Genomic DNA, 19,596 nt, shown 5'->3' on the forward strand with positions numbered 1-19,596 from the left:
TTGCATGTATCAGAATGAATTGTATGCATCAGAAAACTTGTTAGAGTTAGTATTTAACGGAGCTGTGCCTCCTGTTGCTCTCTCTGAATATTCTCAAAACGGGGACTGGGGAGCTAGTAATTGTCCAGTCCTCTATTTAAAATTTATGCGTTTTTCTCCCTCCTGCCCCACTCAAGAAAGCTAGGAATTAACCCTTTATTCTTTGTGAACTCCGAGTTTAATAAGCTGGATTTGCAGAGAATAGGAGCGACTTGTAAACCATCTTGGTCCCTCTTGTCACTGGACTCGAGGCTGGCAGATGGCTGTGGTGAAGTGTTGCCCAGAGCACTTGACATTTAGAAGTCAGAGAACCCTTGCTTCAGCCCTGGGCAATATAGTGAGACCTCGTCTCTACTAAAAAACAAACAAAAACATTAGCTGGGCGTGGTGGCATGCACCCGTAGTCCCAGCTGCTCGCTGCTCGGTGGCTGAGGCAGGAGGATCGCTTGAACCTGAGAGATGGAGGAGTGAGCAGTGATCGTGATCGCGCCACTGCACTCCAGCCTGCGCGAGAGAGTCAGACCCTGCCTTAAACTTCACCTTGCTGTACTGTCACATACAAAAGAAAATCAAGAATAAAAGTAAAGTCTAATGTCAGCTAATATTTACTGGGTGCCTCACTTCCTGTGGATCAGGCACTGTGCTACGCACTTTGCTCGTTTGAATGCTCACGTGGCTGTGAGTCAGGCGTTAGTAACGCTCCTTTCCATCCGAGGCGCTCACAGATGAAAGTGATAAAGGCGTTTGCCCAAGGCCTCACGTTCGTAAGAGGAAGCGCCCAGATTTGGGGCCACGCCTCATTGCTGCCTCTGGGTTCCCAGATCCCCTGAGGAGGAATGGCCAGCATGGCCTCTTGGCGCAAACCCGCCTCCTCTGGAACTCCAGGGACCCTCAGGCCCTCTGCGCTGTTCCCGCCTGTCAGGGTGCCCCGCTCCCGGGCTGCAGTCTTTGCGCCCCCACTGGCCCTGAGCCCCTGTGTCCTGATTTCTCTGTGGTGTGGTGCATGGGCAGGTTCCGGGGGGGTTTCTGCAGATGTCACGTTTGATACACAGCAGCCTTGGCTCGTCGCCCGGTCTCCTGGGACGTTAGCGCTCCCGGTCCCAGTGCCGTGGCTGCAGCTGCTCGCCCCATTCCCCACCTAAAGGGCCCGAAGGACGGGGCCATGGCCCGTGTGCGGTGAGCAACGTTCCTTCCCAGACTTCTCGGTGCTGGGCCCCGGGCTAGGCAGGATCGGTCAGTTCCCTGCTGAGAACGTCCGGGCGGGAAGAAAGTGAGGAGGAGGAGGATGCGCAACGACCCTCCACTCACAAAGGCCGGGTCCGAACCACCCCTCCCTGAGCGCCTCCACCGAGCCGGGCTCGGTCCTACACAATGGGGACGGAGACACTCCGGTCCAGTGTCACTTGTCCTCGAGTAAGAGGAGAGGGATGACAGGCGAGCAAGGGAGTCACAAGGGCTCTGCAGAGAGTGAAGCGTGAGTGGTGGTCATGGAAGGCTTCCCGGAGGAGGCGGTGCGGTAGCCGCAGCTCGGAAGACGCGGAGGAGCCAGCCAGGAGGGGAGGGGCAAAGGCTCTCCAGGAGGAGGGACCCGTGAGTGAAGCGTGGGGGATTCAGCGCCCCCAGCCCGGGAGGAGGTGCCTTCGGAGCTCGGGGCCAGCCTCTACCGCCCTTTCAGGCGCAGCGCCGGGCGTGGGCGGTGCCAGGGCCCCTCGCGGCCGCTGATTGGGCGGCGCGGCGGAGAGGAGCGGCTCCGAGGGCGCCGATTGGTGAGTGAGGCGGCTCGCCGCCGCCAGGTGATCTGGGGGTCGGTTCCCGCGGCCACGTGTGGGGGCGCGGGGACCGGCGCGGGGCCGGGGGCGGGGGCGGCGGAGGGCGGGCACCCGAGCGCCGGGCGGCGGCGGCGGAAGACGCGGCGGTCGCGGGCCGGAGCGGCGGGGACCTGACTCGAGAGGTGGTGAGTGAGTGCCGGGAGCCGGGCCGGGGCGGGGGGCTTGGTACGCGGACGCGGGCGCGGGAGGGTCTCGGGAGTGAGGGGCGCCCGTCACTCGCTCGGTCGTCTTCTGCCCTCCCTGCCACCGTAAGCCTCCTCCGTGCCCTGGAGCAGAGCCCAGCCCGCTCCTGGGTCCAGGGACTCTGCTGGGGCCCCTGGCCGTCCCCCGTAGCGCCCCGAGCGAGGTAGCGCAGCGGGACCGGCGGCCCACTCTGGAGCGCTTCGCACCCCCGCGCCCGCCCCCCAGGAGCCTCGGCGCACCCACCCCTGGAACAGCACTTCCCGCTCCCGTGTCGCCTGTTTCGAGAGGCCGTGAAGCAGCACCCCCAGCACACGCACGCACCTCGCCTTCTCCTCACCCCGCTGTTCTCTTCTCATTACTTTAGCCCCATGCCGCCTCCACCACCCCCTGCTGGGTGCCCCTAGAGGGCGGGGACCTTCGTCCACTGGCGGCGGGGCCTGACACACAGTCAGCCTCGGAAACATTCCAAGAAGGACCAGAGCTACGAGCACCCCAACAGGTAGTGCTGGGGGATTCCCACCCTACAGCTGAGGACCTGGAGGCTGAGAGCTTAAGTGACTTGCCCAAGGTCACGCCAGCCAACCACGTTAGACCCCACAATCCAGGTTCTTGACCCCTGGCTGGGTGGCCTTGGGTTTCCCGACCCTGTGGCCCAGGACAGGTGGACGCTTGTTGGGGCAGTGGGAGTAGACCCTCCGGCCAGAAGGCAGCACCTAGTTCCCTAGCCGGCGGCTTCCTTGCCTCGCCTCCTCCTGGACTGGCGGGGACCCCCACCAAACTCCAGCAGTGGACACCCTGCTTATCTGTGGGAGGGGAGTCCGAGCAGAAAGGCACCGCCATGGCCTCAGGAAACAGCACGAGACATGGATTTGCTTCCCTGCTCTCCCACTTAAGCTGTGTGACCATGGCCAAGTGACTTCACTCCTCTGAGCCACCCTTTGCTGACCCAGGGTCTGCAGGCTGGTGGTCTCCCCAACTCAGCTATGGTGCAGTGCCCCAGAGGGCTTCTGCGCCTGGCCCACGAGGCAGGTCAGCCCATCCAGTCTCCTGCCTCTGAGCAGGGCCACCTGGAAAACCTGAGGACAGCCCCAGCCTCATTCCAAGTGTGTCCCCTTCGGAAGGTGCCGGCCCAGCCAGACTGCAGTGGAAAGCCTGGGAAAAGCAGATCTGCCCCCAGAGAGACAAGTGGGTGTTTTGTGCCTGGAATGGGTAAGGTCTGTTTCCAGGCTTAGAGTGAGTCCCGTGCCCTCCCTGGTCCCCCCGGAGCCCCCCGCCCCAACTCCACGCCTGGGCTGAACGCACTGTGCTCCTCAGGCTTAGGAAGGAGGGAGGAACTTCCAGTTTCCACGGAGGCTAAGGACCAGGGAGATGGGGAAAGGATCAGGTGATGGTGGGTGGGGTGGGGCCCCTAAGAGGGCCAGTGGTTGGCCTCCGCATCCCCACAGCCGGGACACTGGGGATGCCGAAAGCTGCAGCTTTGGGTGTGGAGGGAGGGGCTACAGCAGCCCTGGACACAGCTATGTGCGCGTGTGAGTGTGAGATGCCCACGCGGCTCCTCCCCATCTCACGCTTGGTGCCTGAGGGGCTGGGTCCGCCAGGACAGGATGGGAAACGTACCCTTCCCTCTCCTCCCCACAGCTCTCCTTTCTCTCCTTTGCTTTGTCTTTCTCGCCCTTCTCTGTTCCTGCCTCTGTCCCCGGCCACCCCCTAATCCTCTGTACCTTCCCTCTCCTTTTCTCCGCGTTTTGCGTTTCGTTGTCTTTGCCTCCTCCCTCCCCACTGCCTGCCATCCTGGCCTATCCTGGCCCCAGGATGTGACTATGAAGTTGAAAGGTGGCTTCACTGGAAGCCCCCCCGCCCTGCCACCTCCTTACCTGGAAATGATGTCACATGGCTTTAGTGCGGGTTGCACATCTAACTTTGCTTTATTTAAACATGAAAGGTATGACATGAAAATGATCAGGGTACAATAGCCCAGAAAAGCAGGAGGGCAGCCAGGATAGGAGGGGGCGCCAGGAAGACTCAAGGGGACGGTACAGGTGCAGCGTTTTTTTTCTGGCTCCTGGCTGCTCACTGAAAGTGGATCGGTGCAGGCACCTCCACCCTGGCCTGAGCCTGGGGTTAAAGGTCATGGGCGGGCAGAAACAGGGTCCCTTCCTGGGCTCTTGGTGCTAACAGAGTCAGTTCCAAAGCACCCCAGCCCTCCTCCTTGAGCTAGAGCACACCCCAGACCCGTCCTTGCTGCCCAGGGCTCTGTTGGATACCTGCTCTCTGTGGCGGGAATCCGAGCCCCCAGGCAGGACTCCCCAGCCTGGCCCTCCCACCCTGGGTGGGCGCCTGTCGGGGTGGCCAAGGACAAGGAGGGAAGCGGAAGTGGTCAGACCCCGCTGTCCTCCCAAGCTCCCTCCTGAGCAGCAGGCTTTGTTGAGCTTTGGATGCAAGCCTGGCTGATGTCGGGCTGGGCGCCTGCTCCTCCATTCTTGTCCCCATCTACTTCTCACATGATCCCAGGTTTGCAAATGAGGAAGGGGATGCTCAGAGGGTTGAGGCAGCTGGCCCAAAGTCACACAGGATTTGGACCCAGGACTCTGATCCCAAGTCAGTGATGACAAGCAGGCTGGTGAGAGAAGCCAGCCAGGATGGGACACAGAGGTGGCTTTCCCATTGGTCCCAGCAGAGACTGAGGGACCTGAGTCCTGGGGGACCTCGCCAGAGGCATTCAGCCGTTCTTTCTTGGAACCATGGGGCTATGATGTGTTAATTCCACATTAAATGAGCACCAGCTGTGTCCTGGGCTCCCATGGGAAATAGTGTGCTCCCTGCCCTTGAGGACAATCGCCTAAGGGGGGTCCACTCCTCTTCCACGACTGGATGTGGGAGAGGGGTCCCAGGAAAGACCAGAGCCTGGCTGGGCTGAGCAGTTGGAGGGGGTGGTCCTCAGCCCCCAGGGCAGTTGTCCTCCTTCCCCACATCCCGTCTGCGTCAGTGCACTGTCTGGCTGAGTTCTGGTTTTCGTGATCTGCAAGGGACTGGGGGGTTCAGGAAGGGGCTGGGGTCCGTTTGGGCTGAGTGAGGCATGGTCACCTGCAGCAGGTCCCTGGCCTCATCAGCTCTGGCCATCCAGCTTATAGCCAGCCACCTTCATGAATTACAGAGCTCCTGCCCTAGAACCTGCTATAGCTCCCACTGCCCACAGGGTGGGGTCTGAATTCCTGAGCCTGGCATCTAAGGCTGATCCCAAACTGGATCCAACCTGCTGCAGTCTCTGTTTCTGCTGCTGTCACTGCCTTTCTCTTTGATGGCGCCCTCTCAGGTGGCCCTCCCTTCCCTCGGGCACTTTGTGAAAGCTGGTTACAGGTCTATCCCTTGACTTCCACCCCCTGGGGGAGGCCCCAGCCCAGAGCACCACAATCCTCAGAGCTTGCTGAGTGAATGAGTGAGTGACCCTGGGCATGTACCGCCACACCCTTCAGATCTTGACCCAAACCTCCCCTCCTCAGTGAGGGCTTCCCAGCAACAATCAGCCTAGCCTCTAAGCTGACGTTTCCCATTCTCCTCCTCGCTCCATCCGCATCTCACGTGTGATCTACCTTACTATTTAGTTCAATGTCTTTCCCCCCAGCAACAATGGAAGCTCCTTGAGGGCAGTCAGAGATGTCATCATTTTCTTCGGGGCTGGCTCCCCAGTGCCCAGGGCATTGCCCAGCATTGCTGCACACATAGCAGCTGCTTAGGAAGCCAGTGAATGAATGGCCTGTGGGGGGCACTCTGTGGCTTGCCTGCCTCGAAAGCAGCCCTTCCCCCTCTGCCCTTTGCAGCCTCCCCTCCTGTGGAGCTGGAAGCCAGGCACCCCGGGGGCCATGCAGAAGGCGGGGGCTGGGGGCCGCAGGGCCTCTGACTGTGGGCTGGCCCCTCACCGGCCCAGGTGCATCACCAAGTTTGCCCAGGTGGGTGGGGACGCCCTGTCCAGGTGTGCTCTGGTGGGTGGCCCTCAGGTAGCAGGTGCTGGTGGTTGGGAAGTGCTATGGGTCTAGGACCTACTTCTACCTCTCTCTTCCCTGACTTGGGCTGGGGAGTGTGTGTGTGTGTCCTGATGAGGGACTGGGACTTCGGAGAGCTTCAGTGACCTGACCAAGGTCACCTGCCAGGAAAGCAGCAGAGCCTGGGCTCCGAGAATCGAGCTCTGTCTGTCCACAGCCTGCCTGGCAGAGCAGATGTGTGTTTGGGGGGAATTTGGAGGATGGGGTTAGGAGCCACGGACCTGACTCCCTGACTTACTCCCTTCGCCCCACCACCGAGCAGTACGTGGGCTCCTTCCCTGTGGACGACCTGGACACCCAGGAGAGCGTGTGGCTGGTGCAGCAGCAGCTGTGGGCGCTGAAGGTGGGTGGCCTGGGAGGGCACTTCCCTAGTGAAAGTCACAGCCTTGAAGACCAGATAACCCCCGAGACCAGATCCACCCTCCCCACAGTTAGAGAGGGGTGGGACACAGGCAGTGTTTGTGGTGGGCTGGTCAGGACACACACCCAGGCCCCAGAGGCCCCATCCCTTATGCCCTGGGCTACTGCGACCTGGGCCCCACAGCTGGAAGCCACAGATGGAGATGTGGGTGACAGTCATAGCCTGGCCAGCGGTGGCCGTAGCTAGGGGTCGTCTGCCAGGAGCCATCCACACTTCCCCAGCGCCAGGGGGTTCCACCAGCCAGGGCCCCACCCCGTGCCAGGGGTGGTGGAGTGGGCTAACCAGCCTTTGGTGGATGGTACTGAGGCTGGGCAGGCCAAGGCAGGGTCTGGGAGGTGATGCCTGGCCCCACTACTATTTTCCACCTAGGACTGTCCCCGACGCCGAGCCGTCATCCTGAAATTCAACCTTCAGGGTCTCAAGATCTACAGCGGGGAGGGTGAGGTAGGAACCCCTGTGGGTGCAGGTGAGGACTGGATGGGTACAGGTGTCTCCAGCCTCAGGATGCGCTCTCCACCTAGGTCCTGGCCTCAGCTCAGCCCCCTTGCTTCCCCTGGGGTCCCCCTGGCGCACCAGCCTACCTGCTCTGGGCCTGTGGACTTGCACCAAGGGCCTCCTCCCAGGGCTGGCTCGGGCAACAGCTTCCCACCCCTGGGCCTCCAGAATCCCTCCGGGGCCCCCTCCCCGCCTGAGCATCAGGAACATCCAGCCCACTGAGGCTTTCGCAGCTTCCCTGCCCCGCCCTGGCTGGTGGGCCATGGGCAGCTTCACCCAGGTGCGGTAGGGCTGCTCCTGGCCACTGCTCCTCCCTGCCCTGCTGCCGGCTCGTCCTCCTGCTGAGCCAGCGTGGGGCGGGCACTAACTGCGCGCCAGACTGTACCTCACAGCTGCGGGCATCAGTCACCTACCACTGAGGCACACCTGGTGTCTCCAGAGCTGGGCATTGCGGGGCCCTGGGGTCAGGTCCTGTGCCACTCACATGAGGTCCCACTGACCCCCAGCAACAGCCCCGTTGAGAGGTGCTGGTATCTCCCTACCTGACGCGTCACCACAGGCGCTCAGAGGACTGCCCTCGCCTGCCCGAGTCACACAAATGAGTGGCAGAGCCAGGATTCACACCCCAGTCACCTGCCTCCAGGGGCCAGGCGTGTCACCCCAGTGCCTGCCGTCACTCCCGTTCTCTGGGCCCCCGGCAGGCCGAGCATCACATGGGGGTGGCGATCTTGAGCCCCAGGGCCCATGTGAAGGATGAGGGCTTGAGACTGGGCGGGACGGAAGGAAAGAGGGTTTCTTCACCCCTGCAGGCTGGCGAGCAGGGGTGGGGCTGCCTGGTGGGTCTGATGGGGGCCTCATGCTGCTGCCTCGCCAGGTGCTTCTGATGGCGCATGCCCTGAGGCGCATCCTCTACTCCACCTGGTGCCCTGCCGACTGCCAGTTTGCCTTCGTGGCTCGAAACCCACGGAGCCCAGCCAGCAAACTCTTCTGCCACCTCTTTGTGGGCAGCCAGCCAGGAGAGGTATCTGGGGCTCGAGGCAGGGGACCACCATGGAGGCCGGAGGGACTGTGTGCCGGGCATCAGGGCGGGTTCCTTGAGGGTTTTGTCAGGGCAGCCTGATCCCCCTCCAGGCATGCACACCTCGCCTCTTTCCGTGGCTCTTCCCACTGAGGACACCACAAAGCAAGTCAGTGGCCTCAGCATTCCCTAGGGCCCAGGGGCGGGAACCTGGCCACGTGCTTGGAGAATGGAGAGTCACACCACTAGGGCTTCGCTCATGCCATTCTGTCTGGCACCCCCTCCCCTTCTCATCCTGGCACATTCCACTCACCAGGGCTCAGCCCACATGTCTGAACCCCGCCTTGACTCCTCTGCAGGGCCCCTCTCTCTGGGGTCCTGCGACATGAACTGCACGCTACCATCGTCTGCCCTAATTACAGGCACTTGAGTTCTTTGAGAGCAGAGTCTGGGTCCAGGTCTTGAGACAGTGCTTGGCCCAGAGCAGTCGGGGTGGGCAGGTGGATCAGAAAGTCAAAGCCAGCCTGACTGTCGTGAACAACAGAGCCTCAGCAGCGAGGCGTTTGGCAGACAGGCTCTGAGTTTGGTTCTGGCCAGCAACCATTTGCTGTCATCTTGTCTATCCAGGCCCTGTGCTGGATACTAGGGTGACAGGTGGCTGAGTCATGGTCCTTGATCTGATGCTCACGGGTCTGACACGTTGAGTCTGGATGGTGTGTGTGGCGGGTGGGATGCGCTGCTCCCAACAAGCACTGGGCCTGTGCTGGGAATTTCCTGTGCTCCATTTCACTGACTCAAAGGGGCACAGGGAGGTGGGGATGAGGAAACCGAGGCACAGAGAGGTGCCATGCTCTACCCAGGGTCCCACAGCCGCTCCTACGTGGCAGAGCCAGGATTGGAACTCAAGTTCTGACTTCAGGGCCTGGGCTTTTGGCCCTTCCTGGAAGGGGGTGCTGATGTGGCGTGCAGGGTTGGGGTGGTAAGCCTGGGGGCAGGAGTGCGTGAGCTCATGCTTCCATTCTCTGCTCCATGCGTGATACCTGGACCACAGAAGGTCCTCACTGTTTGTTAAATAAATAAAGGAAGCTGAGGCCGGGTGCGGTGGCTCAAGCCTGTAATCCCAGCACTTTGGGAGGCCGAGACGGGCGGATCATGAGGTCAGGAGATCGAGACCATCCTGGTTAACATGGTGAAACCCCGTCCCTACTAAAAAATACAAAAAACTGGCTGGGCGCGGTGGCTCAAGCCTGTAATCCCAGCACTTTGGGAGGCCGAGGCGGGTGGATCACGAGGTCAGATCGAGACTATCCTGGCTAACATGGTGAAACCCCGTCTCTACTAAAAATACAAAAAACTAGCCGGGCGTGGTGGCGGGCGCCTGTAGTCTCAGCTACTTGGGAGGCTGAGGCGGGAGAATGGCGTGAACCCAGGAGGCGGAGCTTGCAGTGAGCCGAGATCACGCCACTGCACTCTAGCCTGGGAGACACAGCGAGACTCCGTCTCAAAAAAAAAAAAAAAATACAAAAAACTAGCCAGGCGAGGTGGCGGATGCCTGTAGTCCCAGCTACTCGGGAGGCTGAGGCAGGAGAATGGCGTGAACCCGGGAGGCGGAGCTTGCAGTGAGCTGAGATCCGGCCACTGCACTCCAGCCTGGGCTACAGAGCGAGACTCCGTCTCAAAAAAAAATAAAAAATAAAAAATAAAGGAAGCTGGTAGGGGAGCCTGCATGGTGGTGAGGTTTTGAAGGGTAAGTAGGAGCTTTCCCAGGAAGAATGGGAAGCGCCTCCGAAGCCAAGGGGCTGCATGCACCCATGGTGAGTGGGCTGAGGCCCAGGGAGACGGAGATCTCCTCCAACTGAGCCCACCTCTCTCCCTCCCTCCCAGGTCCAGATCCTGCACCTGCTCCTATGCCGCTCTTTCCAGCTGGCTTACCTCTTGCAGCACCCTGAGGAGCGGGCACTGCCAGAGCCCTGCCCAGGACCCACAGGGGTGGTGCCCCTAAAGTCACTGTCCAGCTCTGGGGGCCCCCCTGGGGGCCTGGTGCGGGAGCCCTTCGGCTGTGATCAACTCTCTCAGAACGTCCATGCATTGGTCTCCTTCCGGCGGCTGCCAGCAGAGGGGCTGGTGGGCAGTGGGGTACGCAGCACCCCAGCCAAGGAGTGGGCAGTGGACAAGGGAACTGGGTATAGGTTTGGGGGGCATGTCGGGGGCAGGGGCTTCACTTGGCCTGACATGGCTGGACCTGAGTCTGCCTGCCTGTGGGCCCCTCTTGGTGCCCTAGAAGGAGCTGCCAGAGTCGGAAGGCCGCGCCCGCCATGCCCGCCTGGGGAATCCCTACTGCTCGCCCACGCTGGTGCGCAAGAAGGCCATTCGCAGCAAGGTGATCCGCTCGGGGGCCTACCGCGGCTGCACCTATGAGACCCAGCTGCAGCTGTCGGCTCGGGAGGCCTGTGAGTAGTGGGAACATGCCTGCCCTGTGTGTACCTGGGACACGTGCCTGTGCGCTCCTGGACCAGCCAGAGATGGGCGTGAGTGCCCATTCCTGCAAGGCTGTGGCCACACCTCCAAGTGATGCCTGTGCATTGTGTGTGTTTGCCTGCATCCGGGTCTATGCACAGGGGACTGCGTACAGCTGCATATGGACCAAAACTGGCGGGTGGAAGACCTGTGTGCGGATGTGTCTGCTGAGCAGGGCAGAGAGGTGATGGGTGATGAGGCCTGCAGCCGTAGGGAATGGGAGGGCCTGGCCACTCTCCTTCTGACTCCTGGATGGTCTCCACAGTTCCTACCGCATGGGAGGCATGGCCCCGGGGTCCTGGTGGCCACTCGTGCCTGGTGGAGAGCGAGGGCAGCCTGACGGAGAACATCTGGGCCTTCGCTGGCATCTCCAGGTAGGAAAGGCCTGGCCTGGCCCGATGCCCAGTCCCTTGGAGTGGGCAGAGAAATACGGGTTTCCCAGGCCCCTGAGGCACACACTCCTGTGCACGGGCAGAGCGCTGCCAACCTCGGTGACCTCAGGCCTGGGACTTCACCACCCTGGGCCTCCATTTTCTCTAATGTAAAATGGGGTTAACGAAAGGAGCTTCATCTTAAGGCTGTGGAGAGGGTCAAATGAGGTAATTTGGGTAGAGCCCTCAGCACTTGGCCTGCACAGGGCGAGGCCCCTAAGCGTCAGCTCTTTAAGCCTCTTTCCTGAGAAAGTCTTGACGTTGCCAACAATTACAGACCTTGGAGAAACCTTCTAAGCTTCTAAAAACTTCTTTCTGTTGAGCCTGACTCTTGAGTCAGGCCCCATGTTGGGTTTTTGCTGTTTTTTGTTTTGTTTTGTTTTTAAATTTCACTTTAGAGACAGGGTCTCATTCCGTCACCCAGGCTGAAGTGCAGTAGCGTGGTCATGGCTCACTGCAGCCTTGAACTCCCGGGCTCACGGGATCCTCCTGCCTAGGCCTCCCAAAGTGCTGGGATTACAGGCATAAGCCACCAAGCCCAGGCAATGCACTGTGTGTTTAAGGGCATTTAATCCACAGGCTGCCTTGATGCTGCTGGGGTTGTCATGACCATTGCCCAGGAGAGCAGTCCAGCCTTTACCCTCTCCCCTCTGTGCCCCTAGGCCCTGTGCCCTGGCCCTGTTGCGGAGAGACGTGCTTGGGGCTTTCCTGCTGTGGCCTGAGCCGGGTGCCAGCGGCCAGTGGTGTCTGTCCGTGCACACGCAGTGCGGCGTGGTGCCCCACCAGGTCTTCCGGAATCACCTGGGCCGCTACTGCCTGGAGGTAAGAGTGCAGCGGCCAGAGGGGCCTGGGCCCCGCCGCATCATTGGCTCCATCCCTGGTCCTTGGTGCCCTCCCGTTTCTAACTGCTGAGGTCCTGAATGCGCCTCACCGCCATCCCTGTCTCCCATTGGCTCTCCCTGGTGTCGCTCCTCGTCCAATTCCATCCTGCCTCTATTGTCCTGCTCTTTCCTCATTGGCCCTGCTGGCCTCGCCCCACAGCTGGCCCACTTGGCCCCACCTCTGCTGGCTCCACTCTGTTCTGACCTGAAGGCTCTTGGAGGGGAAGGGAGGTGCCTGGTCACTGAGGGCCCTTCTGTCCGGAGGGGGCTTCGAAGGGTACCTCTAATAAGAGTCTTGAGCTGGAGTCACGTGTAACATTTCTACAGGAATCCTGGCTTTCCCACACCCTAGCCCAAATTAGCAGAGGAGGAAACTGACTCAGAGAGAGCAGGGGCTTGCCTGAGCTCAACAACCTCTGAGTCTCCAGTGTGATGTCTTGTCCTGCCCCCCAGTTTCTAGGGATGGGAGGGGTTTTTCACATGTGTGCCCTTACTTCCAAGCTAAACATCTCAGTCCTACCCAGGCTGGGAAGAGAGAGAGGGAATGGTGCTTGGCTTTGCCACGATAGCACATGTGAAGTCTCTGGGCTTCGTCCCCTGCTCTCTAAAATGGGCAGGTTCCTGTGGGAGGAGGTGGCTGGTGCCTGGCGTGAGCCCTGGGGAAGGGGACTGGAGCTGAAGCCCCTTCCTCCCCTAGCACCTGCCGGCAGAGTTCCCCAGCCTGGAGGCTCTGGTGGAGAACCACGCGGTTACTGAACGCAGCCTCTTCTGTCCCCTCGACATGGGCCGCCTGAACCCCACCTACGAGGAGCAGGACTGTGGGCCCCCGGGCAGGCCGCCCCGGACTCTCCGGCCCCTCAGCCATGCCAAGTCCGAGGCAGAGCTGCAGGGCCTGGGCTAAGAGGTAGGGCCCGGGTCCCACAGGCCCCGCCTCATCCCGGCTCCTGGGCCCCGGCAGTGTCTCTGCCCTTCCTGCACGCCTCTGGTCGCCAGTTCCATCCAGTCACCCTGCCCTTGGAGCAGTCTTCCATCACCTCACTGTCCGTGGGAGGGGAGCCCTGAGGTTGGGTATCGCCAGTGGCTTCTCGCAGAACATGTGGGCTGCTGAGATTCCAGGAGGGCAGGTGGAGTTGCAGGTTTTGGGTAACCCATTGGGTGGCTTTGGATGACCCGCTGGGTGGCTTCGGATGCTTTGGGACTTCTGGGCTTCCACTTTACTCCTGGGACAGGAGCTTCTTCACCGCGGAGTCGCGGCCCTCTCGTAAGGAGGCCAGGACTTGGGGCCCTGACTGGGAGTCTCCAGAAAGCTCATGAGAGGGGTTTGGGGAGGCAGGAGTGAGTTTGCACTCTGGGCAAAGACCTGGAGTGAGCCACTGTGTCTGTGGGAGCAGAGATGACTCTGTGGAGCTGGTGGGCAGGAGGCTGGGGATGAACCCATCTGGGCTGACAGAGCAGGGCTGTTTCTCACATGTATCTGAGAGCGAAGGAGGGGTGGGAAGGTGCAGAGAGGGCAGGAGGGACAGAGAGCTGTGCCCAGCGCTCACGCACGGGTGGACTCCTGTTGCAGAAAGGGATGCACACCAGCAGATAGGGCCAAGAATCTCCATGCTGTCTCCACTCAAAACCTCAGGGCTGTGACTCCCACTTTCTCCGAAGGGATGCACAGCTCACCCCTTCTCCCTAGGAATCACCAGGGCACCCCCACCCTCAGCTCATCTCCTTTAGCCATTTGATAGGGAGGGGCCAGCAGTGAGCTGCAGGCTTAGAGGGGTGACCAGGGCCCTCCCCAACTCGACCGCATGTGGTTTGGTGGCTGCCTTGGGAGGGAGGCTGTCCGATGCTGACATTCCCCTTAGCATGGCGCTGACCGTGGCTGTCAGGGGCCACCTTGCCTCACCAGGCCAGCCCCACTGGGAATGGGGTCAGTCACAGCAGAACCGTCGAAAGGTGGACCTGATGTGGGCCCTGCCAGGGGCGCTTGGCCTCAGCGGGCCGTGGGAGACCCAGGGAAGCGACTCTAGTGTGAGGCAGTGGTCCTGCCAGGGACCGACAAACCCAGCTAGCCCTCTTTGTAAGCAAACTTGACAAACATGAATCTACCGAACTCAGTTACAGAACAAGTTCATTTTGCATGAACTTCTCTTATTGAAGCAGAAGCCGCGTCATGAGCCTGGGGGCTGCCCTCTCCCCATCTGGGAGTGGGACAGAACTGTTCAGTGCCTTGAAAGTCACAGATTTCTGACTCCTGGAAGGAAGTGGACAGCCCCGCCAGAGCAGAAAGAAGGGAGGCAAACTTGGGGAGTGAGAAGCCAGCCTCCCAGAGGCCCAGGCCTCGTGTTCCCCACCTCCAACCCTCCAGCGAGGACAGGGGCTTGGCTTGGGACCTTGTAACTTCCTTGCAAGTGAAGTGAGCTATCCCGTCACAAAAGATAGAAGGAACTGCCCTTTGGGACTTCTTTATGTTGAGTGTGAGTGGGAAGCTGGGACTCTGCTTTACAGCCATCTGTGCTGGAGCCATCCCCTTCCTGGACCAACCACTGGTCTCTATGGGAGGCCCCAGCCTCACATTTCCCTGGCAAGGAGAGAGAGGTTTAGCGATGTCCTGGGCCCAGGATTATAGCCCAGAGATTGGCAGTTAAGGAGACCTGGTCATTGGTCCAGACTTGGGCCAAGGCTCTCCTCTGTGAGGGATGGGTTTTACTGGTGAATTACCTGTGTGGAGAAGCTATCAGGGCCATGTTTAGCACACTGAAGGGACCAGTCTCCACCAAGCACTTTAACATCCCTCCAGCCAGCATTGATTGATCTCATGTTACAAAGAGGGCAAGGTTTTTGGCCCCTGTTTGCAGACTCCATGTCTTAATCAGAGACCACAGTTTTCTCTTTGTTCCAATCAGCGCCACCTCGGTAGCCCCGCTTTCCTTGCTGTATGGATTTGAAACAAAATAAAATGTGTTGCTTCAGATGATCTGCTACAGACTTTTCTTTCCTTCGAAAGGTGAGGTTTTTGTCCAGTTTCCCTATTTCGTTTTTGCCAAACATACCTTCAGCTGGTGCTGAATGGTGAACCAGAGGTCCTGTCCTCAAGGGCTCAGAAGGAATTGCTCAGGGAGACTCAATCAAATTACGTTCCTCTTCTGCTGTAACTTTCAGTGGATATGTCTATAGGAAAAAGACTCAAGTCCTTCTGCACTGGCAACCCGGGCTTGCTTTCTGCTTCTGCAATGTGCCACAGGACCTCCACACAGCCCAGACCGGCATCCTCCACCTCCTCCCTTCCCTTCACCTTGTTAACCACGCAGCCATCATATTTCAGCTCCAGTCAACCTCAAGATGCCTGCCCTATGCCCTGGGCTGAGTGAGGTTCCTTTTTTATATGTTCCATGGGCTGGGTGCAGTGGTTCGTGCCTGTAATCCCAGCACTTTGGGAGGCCGAGGTGAGAGGATTGTTTGAGCCCAGAAATTGGAGACCAACCTGGGTAACAAAACTTAGCCACTCGGGAGGCTGAGGTAGGAGGATCGCTTGGGACCGTGAGGTTGAGGCAGCAGCAAGCTATGATTGCACTCCAGCCTGGGTGATAGGGCAAGACCCTGTCTCAAAAAAAATACGTTGCATGGAACTGATTATTCAGTTTTTAATTACATTTTCATTTAAGGGATTTTGTTTGTGGGATTTTGTTGCCTGTGTCTGTCTCTCCAGCTAGATCATGGGCCAGGAGGGTTGTCTCCCCAGTATCTGTCACGGTGCCTGACACGGAGCTGACACTCAGTGTTGCAGTGCAAGGAAGAGCCCAGAGGTGTGACAGAGGTGCTCTTCTGGCTGGGGAACTTGCGCTGAGCCAGGAGGGATAGGCCAGGCAGCCTTCCATCCAAAAGATTTGGTTTTGTTTTTGTTTTGTTTTTTTTTTTTGAGATGGAACTTTGCTCTTTTTGCCCAGGCTGGAGTGCAATGGTGCAATCTCAACTCACTGCAACTGCAACCTCTGCCCCCCGTGTTCAAGTGATTCTCCCGCCTTAGCTTCCTGAGTAGCTGGGATTACAGGTGCCCACCACCAGAGATGGGGGTTTCACCATGTTAGCCAGGCTGGTCTCGAACTCCTGATGTCAGGTGATCCACCCGCCTTGGCCTCCAAAAGCGCTGGGATTACAGACGTGAGCCACCGCGCCCGGCCCAAAAGACTTGGCTTCTAAAGTGTTTGTTTTACAATCTCGGGTCTTAGAAATAACAAGGGTGGCATGAGAGGAAGCTGTCCAGGGGCTGTGGGTTGTGGGCAGCCTTCCCCTGAGCCAGTACGGGGACGTGGATAAGGGGCAACAGGTCCTTGCCGCTGTTCTCAGTTAGGTCCCTGGCCCGTGCCTAAGGCCTGGGATCTATCTAGGCCGGGAGTCCTAGTCTTAACCGCAGCCTCGGCAAGCTGCGCAACGTCTCTGAACTGGGGCTGTGCGGATTCGAGAAGACAGCAGATGCGAAAGGAGCCCAGCCAGGACTGGGGCTTCCCGCAAGTGGCCGCGCGTGGCTGCCCGGGGATTACTCGGGCGAAGCTGGCGGGCCAGGCCAGGCGTTCCCGGGGCCCCTCCTGTGACGCCACGGGCGTTGCCCAGCAACCGCGAACGCCGAGGCGGTGAGCGTGCCGGCGGGCGTCTGGGGAGGCTCCGGGCTGAGGTCCTGCGGCGGCGCCTGCAGCGCGGATCCCCCACGTCCCCGCTCGGGCCGGGCCTCAGAAACGGGCGAGCCCGGGCGCGGGAGGAGGCGGCGGCCCCGGCTCGGGTCTTGCGACTCCCCGCTCCCCTCGGGGCGCCCCCCAAGGGGTCCCCGCCCCCCGCCGCGGCCCCACCCCTGCCGCAAGGCCCCGCCCCCCGTGGCTGGCGCTGGCCCCGCCCCTTGGCCCGGGCTGCTGGGGGTCCCCGGCGGGGCGGGGGTCGGCTCCGGTCCCGGTGGTCCTGGGCGCGGCGCTATGGCTTCCGAAGCGGTGAAGGTTGTCGTGCGCTGCCGCCCCATGAACCAGCGGGAGCGGGAGCTGCGCTGCCAGCCGGTGGTGACTGTGGACTGCGCGCGCGGCCAGTGCTGCATCCAGAACCCGGGCGCCGCGGACGAGCCGCCCAAGCAGTTCACCTTCGACGGCGCCTACCACGTGGACCACGTCACCGAGCAGATCTACAACGAGATCGCCTACCCGCTGGTGGAGGTGAGGGCGCGGGACAGGCCGCCCTCCAGGCCGCAGGGCATGGGGCCGCCCCGAGGGTACCCAGGGGGCGGCACTGCCCCCCAGCCAGGCGGAAAGGCCCTCGAGGGGCGCAGGCAGACGGGAACAGGTAGGTCCGGAGGTTTTTGTCCAGGCGGGACACAACCAGAGCCTGCCTCTAGTGTCGCCTCCAGGTCTGCACTGTCCCCAGCGCCTCCGCCTCCCGGGTTCAAGCGATTCTCATGCCTCAGCCTCCCAAGTAGCTGGGATTACAGGTGCTTGCCACCACGCCCGTCTAATTTTTGTGTTTTTAGTAGAGATGGGGTTTCACCATGTTGGCCAGGCTGTTCTCGAACTCCTGACCTCAAGTGATCCTCCCGCCAAGTGCTGGGATCACAGGCATGAGTCACTGGATCTGGCAAAATGGTGACTTTTCATCTTCCCTCACTGGCAAGTCGGGGCACACCCAGCCCTGTTTTGGTTACAGCATGGGTCTTTGCAGTGGAACCGGGCATAGATGCCATGTGGGCCCTTGGGGCCTCAGAGCAGTTCTCTGGGATGATCTGCCCACACAGGATCCACCCCAGGCCCACACTAAGGTCTAGAATTTGCAAACTCATGAGCTCTGCAAGGACAGGAACTGTGTCTACCTGGTTCACCACTTTGTCCCTAGGCTAAGCATAGTCCCTGTCGAATGAATAGAAACAGCCATGAAGGAAAAATGACTTTGGGAACGGCACCGGGTTTGCCTCCTCTCTTCCTTCTAGGCCTCATCTTCCACCCTTCCCCCAGTACCTTCTGCTCTTCACACCTCACCTGTGTGGCTTTACTCAAGCTGTCCCCTCAGCCTGGAATGCCTTCCTCTTCCTGTCACCTTCCCAATTCTCCCTGTCTTTGCCGCCTGGAAAGCTGTGCTTTGTTCTTCCTGCACTATCCTGTTTTCACTTCTTTGTACTCCCCATCCCTGCTGGCTGCCTGGACTCTTGTCGCTGTGCTCCCGCCCCATAGCCCGCCACGAGAATCACCTGTACGTGTCCAGCTCCCTCCATTGCAAGCGGACATTGGGCGATCACCTGTGTATGGCGGTGCTTCCTGTGCCAATGCATGAAAGAATCCCCATATGCACGCTGCAGGAGCCTCGCAGGTGCTATTCTTACTCTTTAAGATGTTGATCCTTTTTTTTGTTTTTTTTTTGTTTTTTTTTTTGTTTTTGAGATGGAATCTCACTCTGTCACCCAGGCTGGAGTGCAGTGGCGCGATCTCGGCTCACTGCAAGCTCCGCCTCCCGGGTTTACGCCATTCTCCTGCCTCAGCCTCCCGAGTAGCTGGGACTACAGGCACCCGCCACCACGCCCGGCTAATTTTTTATATTTTTTTAGTAGAGATGGGGTTTCACCGTGTTAGCTAGGATGGTCTCTTTCTCCTGACCTGGTGATCCGTCCGCCTCGGCCTCCCAAAGTGTTGGAATTACAGGCGTGAGCCACCGCGCCCGGCCGATCTTTTTTTGTTTGTTTGTTTGGATGGAGTGTCACTCTGTCCCCCGGGCTGGAGTGCAGTGGCATGATCTCAGCTCACTGCAATCTCCCTGGTTCAATAAATTATCCTGCCTCAGCCTCCTGAGTAGCTGGGACTGCAGGAGCTCACCACCACACCCAGCTAATTTTTCATATTTTTAGTAGAGACAGGGTTTCACCGTGTTGCCCAGGCTGGTCTCGAACTCCTGACCTCAGGTAATCTGCCAGCCTCAGCCTTCCAAAGTGCTAGGATTACAAGCGTGAGCCACCCCACCTGGCCTAAGGTGTTATTCTTATCATCTTATCAATGTGCCTCAGTAAGGCCAGCCCAAGGGCACACAGTAAAGGTGGAGATGGATGTGAGCCCGCAGCGCAGGCTCTTCCCCACCCACACACTGGGACAGCTTCCACCCCACCAGACAGTCAGCTCCTTGAGGACAGAGCCGGGCCTTGTTTATCTCCACACTCCAGTGCCATTGTTGGGTGGGGGGACCAGGAAGGGCCCTGAGTCTGTGAGTTAGGGAGCCCTGTCCCGAGCCCTGCTGTGCCTGGTCCGCTGATCACGGGGTCCTGGCTTCCTCCCACTCAGGGCGTCACTGAGGGCTACAATGGCACCATCTTTGCCTACGGCCAGACAGGCAGCGGGAAGTCCTTCACCATGCAGGGCCTGCCGGATCCACCCTCCCAGAGAGGCATCATCCCCAGGGCCTTCGAGCACGTGTTTGAGAGCGTCCAGGTACGGGCTTCGTGGAGGGAAGGGGCAGCGCCAGAGCTGCAGCTGGGCCCCAGAGCACTTCTGACAGGTGGCAGGGACACAGGAAGTGTTCGGAGTCCGGCCTGACCCCGTGCAGGTGAGCAGGGAAGGCTCCAGGTTCTGAAAAGGTGGTGGGAAAAAAACGTAAAACAGAGAAAATTCTGTCCGTGCTTTTCTCGCGTCATTTTTGGCTTCTAACCCTTAGTGGAGCGTTTCCTGTGGATCTGCTGACCCTGTGCACTGGGCCAGGAAGTGGTTGTAACAATCACAGCTTCCCTCTTATTGAGCAAT

At 59.9% G+C, this 19,596-nt stretch overlaps 2 protein-coding genes across 27 annotated transcripts in view; both read left to right on the forward strand.

Annotated features, from left to right (window-relative positions):
* The first annotated feature begins 1,135 nt into the window (after nt 1–1,135).
* SH2D5 (SH2 domain containing 5) lies at nt 1,136–14,817 on the forward strand. Of its 22 annotated transcripts, none has more exons than XM_077995867.1 (13): nt 1,334–1,629; nt 1,715–1,805; nt 2,416–2,550; nt 3,173–3,236; nt 5,870–5,998; nt 6,354–6,434; nt 6,882–6,956; nt 7,882–8,028; nt 9,910–10,161; nt 10,307–10,475; nt 10,808–10,916; nt 11,636–11,795; nt 12,552–14,817. In XM_077995867.1, exons 5-13 carry the CDS (start codon nt 5,912–5,914, stop codon nt 12,753–12,755), a joined length of 1,284 nt encoding a protein of 427 aa, XP_077851993.1. In that variant the 5' UTR covers nt 1,334–1,629; nt 1,715–1,805; nt 2,416–2,550; nt 3,173–3,236; nt 5,870–5,911; the 3' UTR covers nt 12,756–14,817.
* Nucleotides 14,818–16,490: 1,673 nt separating this feature from the next.
* Nucleotides 16,491–19,596, forward strand: part of KIF17 (kinesin family member 17) — a 54,874-nt gene continuing 51,768 nt past the window's right edge. For 3 of the 5 annotated variants that reach the window (XM_015129890.3, XM_077971656.1, XM_015129895.3), the window contains exons 1-2: nt 16,491–17,040; nt 19,141–19,287. In XM_015129890.3, coding sequence (XP_014985376.1) covers nt 16,810–17,040; nt 19,141–19,287 — 378 coding nt within the window. In that variant the 5' untranslated portion in view covers nt 16,491–16,809. Of the gene's footprint in view, nt 17,168–19,140; nt 19,288–19,596 lie in introns of all 5 variants that reach the window. The other 2 variants (XM_077971666.1, XM_077971672.1) reach the window with 2 other exon arrangements.

Source organism: Macaca mulatta, chromosome 1 (assembly GCF_049350105.2).
Source record: "Macaca mulatta isolate MMU2019108-1 chromosome 1, T2T-MMU8v2.0, whole genome shotgun sequence".
In the NCBI taxonomy this organism is placed as follows: Eukaryota; Metazoa; Chordata; class Mammalia; order Primates; family Cercopithecidae; genus Macaca; species Macaca mulatta.

Bases quoted from the DNA above. Each gene is read 5' to 3' on its own strand.
- SH2D5 (XM_077995862.1), top strand. From the start codon at position 5,912: ATGCAGAAGGCGGGGGCTGGGGGCCGCAGGGCCTCTGACTGTGGGCTG. The intron at 8,029-9,909 runs GTATCTGGGGCT...CCTCCCTCCCAG, and splicing joins TGGGCAGCCAGCCAGGAGAG to GTCCAGATCCTGCACCTGCT. The intron at 10,162-10,306 runs GTACGCAGCACC...TTGGTGCCCTAG, and splicing joins AGGGGCTGGTGGGCAGTGGG to AAGGAGCTGCCAGAGTCGGA.